The 8,501-nt window shown below is 45.5% G+C and overlaps 1 protein-coding gene across 1 annotated transcript; it reads left to right on the top strand.

The window, feature by feature from the left end:
* Positions 1 to 5,446: 5,446 nt before the first annotated feature.
* Positions 5,447 to 8,003, top strand: LOC144160689 (uncharacterized). The gene has a single exon (XM_077691896.1). It carries the CDS (start codon positions 5,447 to 5,449, stop codon positions 7,067 to 7,069), a length of 1,623 nt encoding a protein of 540 aa, XP_077548022.1. The 3' UTR covers positions 7,070 to 8,003.
* Positions 8,004 to 8,501: the final 498 nt, after the last annotated feature.

Here is an 8,501-nt window from a genome sequence, read left to right on the forward strand (position 1 = left end):
CCAAGACGATGTAGTTTGTCGCGGCAGTGACAATATTGGTGGCTTGGGCTGCGCAGTATTAACATGGTGTACCACCATCGGGACACCAGTACATGTCGGCTTCGCGTTTTGATGGGGTGTTGCCACCAGTCAAATGGATGTTTGAAAACGAAGGGCGGTACAGACAAGACTCACGGCGATGAACGGCCACGTTGGCTATCATTGGCTCTAGTTGTAGGGTCAATTCATGCGACAATACGTTTGCACTGCTGGAATTACTCATTCGCTGATAAAGTAACACAAGCACATTGATATGCCGGCGTAATTAGAAAAGCTTTTGTAGTATTTTGCACCCTATGTGATGGTCTCTTTTGCGCCTAATATACGCTAATTCCAACACTATCTGAAAGCAAACATTACTAAGCATTATTTAAATGATTTCTGCTGAAAAATACACAAGTCGGTGGCTCGCTTACCTTGGCTTGTTCTTGCGGATCCGGCGGGCACGGACGATCTAGAGTTTCTTTGGCAAGCACGTAACAAAATACGGCGTGCAAGTTTGCCACAGTGTTTGAGTCGATAGTTTTGTTTTGAGCACACCTTTGCTCTATTAAAAACGTAAGAAATAACATGCGCCTAATAGTCATCAACAACGGCATAGACCGGCGGTTAGAACACCAACGTCTGGGCAGAGTACTGATTTTTCTCAAATTGCTTTCCAGTCTACATTTCTATAATGAGATTGAGAACATTCTTTGTGAAAGATCAACTGTCTTGGTTAGTAACGACAAAGAGTAACCAATTCCTTTCGAACAATCTTGCCTTTCCTGTATACGAGAGAAGCTTATAGGGTAATACAAAAATGTTAATTCAAAAGCCTTGCATGTGACTATTTCGTAAAATGCTGTGATAAGCCGGAAACTTTATTTCTAGCTTATGATATATTTCCAGAAAATTCATACAGACGTTCAGAATTTTCCGTCTTCTAGGTCGTCCTTTCTGAACCTATGAATTATTGTTTTTATTGCTTTATAGATTGCTTTTGCTTCCCTGCTTCAAAGGTAGACGCCCAAATTTGGAAAATTGTCTAATACACAGGCTGGTGGTTTGTTCTTGTTTCGTGTTTGTGATAAGAAAGTGTTTCTGCGCATAGAGTCCGTTATATTTGCCGCGAATGTACGGAGCCCTTGCCATGTCATATTCTCTTTATAAATTAACGACCAGCGCGCACTAGCCCAGAATTGGTAACGTCATTTTTTCAACGACGACGGCTCATTCTGATAATTTGCTGTACCTCCCTATAACGGTTTTCTATTTGCACGTAGCCTCAGCACCTACATCTTTTTGATTAAACAAAAAGTCATTGCAAATTAGGCGTACAATGATTACAAGAAATACTTACATCTCGATTTGCTTTCTGAAACAGAATAAATATGGCAGGTTAGAGGCGCGTCATAAAAGTCTTCAAATATAATTTACAACTACTCTAGGTTGCACCATGCCGAATTGCACTATTGAGTGCTTAAGAAGTGTCAACATTTGGTGTACTAAAAAGTTTTAAGAAGCGTCGATGACAAACATTAAGCTTTACATTTGCATCCTTTATCCGTTGTGTTTTTCATTTTTACATTTGCAAGAACATTGAGTGCCGCTGTCTACGATGCAGTTGCTGGAGGAATAAAGCCGTAGGCTACGATATGTAGTCTGCAACTATAAAAGGTGGCAGCAATAAGAAGTCTTATGTTGGAAAGCTTGCTGGTCATGGTAAAACGTCCTTATGCAAGAAAATGTGATACGTGCAGGTCAATGCAGGATCAGATATACTGTACCCCAAAAAACGTTTTTTGCTCGAAACAGTTGTGTAATACACCAAAGCGTTCACGCAGACAACTTCGATAACAGGGAGTTATCAGTTTGAGCATGAGCCCAAGCGGGCTAGCCGATTCAGCAATTGGTGAATTGAGTAATCACGTACACTTAGTGTGTAGGTCAGACCACATGGTAAACGGAAGGACAAAGTAAAGACTTTACATCTAAGCACGCCACGATTCCATAAATGACGTCCAACAAGTTGGACAATTGAACTTCCTCAAATTGAAAATATATGGATATATTTTAACTAACGTGCGTTCCCGCGAAATGGACATTAGTGCTAAAAGCCTATAGGCGCATAAATTAGCAATGAGCATTAGTTAAAGTACAGAGGAGCGTGAATACGCTTTTGGACTTTGGAATGCATCGGCACCATTGGACATCTTTATATAAAGTTAAAGTCTCGAGTATTGCGGAAATTGACAAAAAAGGAACAAGAATATCTCCGATTGCACCTCGTTTTGCCCTAACGTGCGCTTAAAAACATTCCTTATCCAAATGACGCTTCACTATCAACCTTTGTAACACGGCATATGGCTAAATGTAATTATATTGACAGGTCAATTTGTAATTAACCAAAGCCAACATGAGTCGTGGTCTATGGGCAATATCCTCTCGAGCGAATGACGACAACCTATTCCAACAGATATTGTTTCGGTATATTAGAGAAAAATGCGGAAATTCAACCTTTTTGTGAATTTTCCGTCTGCCTAAAATGCCCATAAAGAATTATTTTAGAGACAGAAATCAGCCAGATTAGATCTACCATATCTTGTTTAGCTTACCACAGCAGTAAAAAAGTAGCCTGGGCACTATGATAGCCACACAGAATGAATTTACAAGGGGGTATTCTTGAGCAATTGCCGAACCTGTACACGTGTGCGAGCACGTACAAAAGGTTGTACCTAATCGGTGTTCACGCGAACGCTACAAGTTATCTCTATTGTACGGCGCACTAGTAGCACCAAAAATATTTACTCGATCAAGGCATCAGAAGTTTTGATGTCTAAATGAAAGTGTGCGTCACCAGTTTTTGCATAAAGTGGGTGTTGAAACTAAAGTTCAAAAAGCGTTCTTACCACTTTCGTGCCGCAAAATACCCAGCGAAATATACTTGCCATACCCTTGTCCCCGTATTTCAGGTATGTTGAATCAGGTTAGCAGCAGTTCATAAAATATTTAGGCTCAATGCATATCGGCAATGGCCGTGTTCAGCTATCTTTATACTGTTTTGTGAATGCTGGTTTCGAGAAACCAGCATGAATATATGTGCCACTGTTTTGTCCTGCCCCGATACGTCTAAGCTGAATTCGGGAATTGGTGGTAAAAAAAAGAATGACATTAAATATTCGGCCGCAGAAGAACAGTACGATTGTGCTACAGCATGTTTGTTTTCACTTGTTTTAGACGGGATATATCCGACACCGATGATCTTTTCTGGCATAGGACAAGAACCAGCCATACCAATGATATTGCGCCATTATCTAAAATGACTGTTCCAGTTTGACGAGACTCCGCTCAAGAAAGCAGTGGCTCCAAATTTCGAAGTAGTGTCCCAAACGAACGCTTGACATCAGCGCAGCAGAGGACATATTGCAATGTTTACCGTATTTTAGTCAAATTATGACCGAATGTGATCTTCAGATCATATTTACCTCTTACACAAAATACATAATTGACAGCAGAGAAAAGTGAACAATGGCTGCAATTTTGGGCTGAGTACAGTTGACTTCAGATTCAAGTGTATATACTCTCTAGGTTCCGACTTCTCCTTGAAGCAAGTGTGCGTGTTTTACTCAGTTAATCCTTTGATGAGTCCCCATTACGTAACGATTCTTTGTTACCTATAGCAAGTGGTCTCTACCTGACCCCCCAAATAGCCGTATTTAACCCTATGCTTAATATGAACTTTATTTTTATTCTCCATATTTTTCAAAGTCTTTTTTGGTAGTTACAACAAACGTTTTCTCTCTCCGTTGGCATGGTTGTATAAAGAGCAAAAGTTAGCCCTTTAAAAGGTGGGTGGTGGCCTGTAGGCATGCAGAAGCCGCTTGTGCATCCAGTTGTATACATGCACACCAAGCAAGTGCCCTCTTTTTTTCATCCATTAGCAGTCAAAGATTATCTCCTCTTTGATCGACGTGAGAAATTCTGATGCATGTATCTCCGTTTTCTTATCCATGTGTATCCACCGTTGATCGTCTCGTTCGTTGCATTTATGTCTTTCGGGCAATATCGTTTAAGAACCCCAGTTCTCATAAATAACAAGCACTTGATTTAAAAAAAAAATAATTTCCTCAATGGCTTTCCTGAGTGCACTGTGGTTTGGGTACAGTTTTTGATATCTGCTCGACATTGCAACCCGCTCCTTCACGGCTGTTGTTTAATAGTGCTTTAGGGGATGGTCCTACAAATATTCATGTATACCTAAATATATGTACCCCACAGTGCTTCTATTTTAAAGCCATGCCAGACGGAACATCCAACTTGAAATTTCAAATTCATTTTATTTTGTACGGAAACACACAAGAAAATTTATTATACAAGCGAGGGTACCAGAGTCTGACGACTGTAACGGGACCCTTGATGAGAAAGGCACAACGCAAATATATAACGAAGCAAAACGAAACAAATAAACCTGACCATACCTAGTCAAGAAAAAGAAATCCAAATATCAAGAGACACAAGTTTGAGAATCAGCAAACATTGAATTAAACAGAGAAACAAAAAAAACAACAGGAAAAGAACGTAAAATACAACATTATAAAATAAAAGCATACAAGAACAAACACTTTCAGACAACTATGGAATATAGGTGGATTTACTATGTTAATGACAACAAGAAATCTTTGAGGCGTTTTTTAAAGATGGTTGTGGATAATGAAGACTTTATGTTGAGAGGGAGGCATTCCACAATGAAATTGCTGAAAAACAGGAAGTTTTCTTGCCGTAATTAGTATGCACAGTAGGTAATAAAAAGTTGTTATTGGCTGCAAACCTGGTGAAATTTTTTGTCCTTAAGTGAACAAGATCTATGGCATCGTATAAAACGTAACAGTGATATTACTTGTAAAAAAGTATTCCTAAGTTATAGTTAAATAATTGATTCACTGGTAATATATTGTTCTCACTCAAAAGATGTAGACCTGAAGAACGATATGAATTACATGTAATAATGGGAATGGATTGATTCTGGATGTGTTGAACGGAAGAGATATGGGAAGAATATGCATTACCCCAGGAAGCAATGCCATAATTAATATGACTATGAATAAAAGCGAAATAGAATGATAGCAGTGCATGACGAGAAAAAAACGGCCGTGCCTTCAGTAATGCACGGATGCCAAATGCAGTTTTCTGCTTAAATTGCGCCAAATGAAAACAAAACGTCTGGCTATGGTCGAGTTGGATGCCGAGAAATGATGACTGTTCGGACGACAAAATAGTGTGAGATCCGAGGATAATTGCCTGGAGAAGGCTGGTCTGCCTTTTGGAAGTCCTGAAAATCATAAATTTAGTTTTTTGTGGGTTAATAACTAAGTAGTTGTAAGAGTGCCTGGAGTCCGGGTGGAATACGGCGTTTTCAAAGCGCAAGATGCAAGGGTCGCCCGCGCCGGTCGGGAAGACAAGTTCGGCACAACGTGGTGGCGGCACCGGCGGGGCCCGCACTCCTGCCGAAGTCAAGAAGCGTATCGTCGCAGCGTCGAGGCTCCCCCACCTGGCGAGGGAGCACTACAGAATTATTGTTAGGCCCAGGGGAGGCCTAAACGTCAAGAACGTGAGTCAAATCAAGGTGGCCCAAGCTCTCGCGTTAGCGGCGCAGCTCGCTCCTGCCGAGATCGCCGACGATATCGTCTGTTCCAACGCCATGCAAAACATTTTTGTCATGAGTACGCCGACGCAGAAGAACGCACGGGCATACTCAAGAGTGGAGTCAGTCACGGTTGGAGTGGCAAACTACGAGGTCAGCTCCTACTTGGCGGCGCCGGACAACACGTGCAAGGGGGTCGTCAGGGGCGTCGACCTCGACTTCGACGCAGGACAGCTCAAAGACATGATTGTGCAGCCTAAGAATCCCAGGGCCCTGGAGCTCAAGCGTATCAAAAACACCACTACAGTCGTCGTCCTTTTTGATGGCCTGAAGGTACCAAATTACGTCATGTGTGGACAAAGCATGCTTCGCTGCACGCTCTACCGCAGACAAACGGACGTTTGCTACGCCTGCGGCAGGTTGGGGCACCGGGCCGACGTTTGTCCGACGCCCGAAAAGACTGTCTGCAGAGGGTGTGGCATTGCATCCCCGCCCGAGGACCACGTTTGTACGCCAAAATGCGCCCTGTGTGGGGGCCCTCATCCCACGGCGGACAAGCAGTGTAAGCAGCGGTTTCAACTGCCATACGTCGTTCGCAGAAGAAGAAGGGAGCGCCAGCGAGCCAAGTCACCTGTGTCGCCAGACAGAAAACGTGACCGGAGCAGGTCACCCTCGAGGGGACGCTTCGAGGCGCCACGTTCTTGCTCCAAAACCCGACACTCCCGTTCCACGGAACGTTCGCGATCCAGAAGACGTTCCCGCTCCAAGGGGCCACCAGCCGTGCGCATCCAGGAGCCACCCGAAGCTGAACAGACCACATGGGTCGATCGAGTCAAGGGACTTACACCAAGGGTAATGGGGCTTTCGTCAACACCGCCAGAGCATAGCGCGGCTAGGATTGTACAGCTAGAACGCGAGAACGCTTCGCTGAGGAACGCTTTCGAGCAGCTGAAGGCTGAAATAGCAGAGATGAAAAGGGCAGGAAAAGCCCTACCGGCTCAACGGCCTACACCACCCGAAACCGAGGAGGTGGCAACTCCAATGGAACCCGAGGCGCCCGTTATCGGGAAACCCTCCAAAAAGAGGTCTAAACCCATACGAGACGAGGGTTTCGACGAGCTTAGAGCCGAGTTAAGAGAATTCCAGTCCGAATTGAGGACCACGCTCGAAGCCCTCAGCGAAGCGGTCTCGGCCCTGAACGCGAGAGTCGATTCAGTCGAATCTAATGTGAGGATAACGGCTAACCTGCCTCGTTCCTTCGCGCCAGACGGATCTCCATCGACAGGTAGCTCTAGAGTCATGGCGGCCCTGCACGGCGGCCGGTCACGATCACGGTCACGGCGGCCTGCGCGCAGCATTTCGCACGACAGGGTAATCGAGGATCCCAACCATGGCGGGACACGATAGCGAGATAGTCATTTGGCAGTGGAACTGTTGCGGCTCCCAACGTAAAAAGGCAGTCCTACAGCAGTTCGTCAGATCCCATCCTAACAAACCGCACGTCATTTTACTCCAAGAGACATTGGCTCAGTCGGTCTCACTTTCTGGATTTGAATCTTATACGGTATACGGAGACGGCAAGAGAGGCATTAGTACTCTCGTCTCGAAAAAGTTCACTTTCACTGTTCACAATCTCTTCATGGATCACAGTAAAACGGAGCACTCGCTAATCGAGATCATTCCGAGTGGCCAGCTGAGGGATAGCCTTTTCATACTTAACATTTACAGCTCTCCTCGAGACATGAGGCAGCGTTTTACTTCTCTCATTTCCAAGGCGGTTAGAAAGGCGGCAGGATCTCCGCTTGTAGTTGCTGGAGACTTCAACGCTCCTCATCAAGCGTGGGGATATCACCGCGTCACGGCCAAGGGGGCGGATCTCTGGCGGGCGGCGTCCGACTACGGTCTCACCCTGATTACGGACCCATCCTTTCCAACTAGGACGGGAAACTCGTGCGCCAGGGACACCGCGCCGGACCTTACGTTCGTGGCGAACGTTGGGCCCACTGTGTGGTGCAACCTCAATAAGAACTTGGGCAGTGATCACTGTGTGCTGGCCACGTCGTTAGTGGTACGCAAGAGGCCACCGAAGGAGTTTAGGATGACGGATTGGGATCTTTTTCGTAAAATCAGGGAAGAGAGGGAAACCGAAACCCCTACGTCCCTAGATAGTTGGGTAGCGCAGCTTAAGGAGGATGTAGCGTCCGCCACCAAGTCCGTTGTCACCGACCTAAATGTGGATAGGATGGACAGCCGATTGGCAAACCTTTTGGAGGCGAAAAGAGCCCTCGTCGATAGATGGAAGGGCCAGCGGATGAACCGCAAACTCCGAAAAAAGATTGCGGAACTAAATCGCACAATAGAGTTACACTGTCAGACGCTCTCCAAGCAGCAATGGGGCGAGGTGTGTAATTCGGTTGACGGGCAGATGAGATCAGGTGGAAAATGGAACCTGCTCAAGCAGTTGCTAAGTGAATCCAATTCCCGGTCTAATCAGAGGCGCGCTACTGATAAGATACTACACACAGCCCGCCAGGCCAATTCCGATTCGGAAATACTAGAGTCGCTAGCCAACAGATATCTACCTATAGACACTTCGGATGATGCGGACTACCCGCCTTACAGAGGCCCTCCAATGGCCGCTCTGGATGAGCCCTTTACCGTCCCCGAGGTAAGGGAGGCCCTCGCGGCCCTCAACGGACGTTCTGCTCCGGGTCCGGACGGAATTTCAAACAGACTTCTTCGAAACTTGGATGACGAGTCGGTCACATTCCTTACGGAGGAGATAAATCGCATCTGGGAACGGGGCGCGGTTCCGGAGTCGTGGAAGCTGGCGTCGGTC

Source organism: Haemaphysalis longicornis, unplaced genomic scaffold (assembly GCF_048455015.1).
Source record: "Haemaphysalis longicornis isolate Haplotype H1 unplaced genomic scaffold, Haemaphysalis longicornis Haplotype H1 scaffold_11, whole genome shotgun sequence".
NCBI classification, from domain to species: Eukaryota; Metazoa; Arthropoda; class Arachnida; order Ixodida; family Ixodidae; genus Haemaphysalis; species Haemaphysalis longicornis.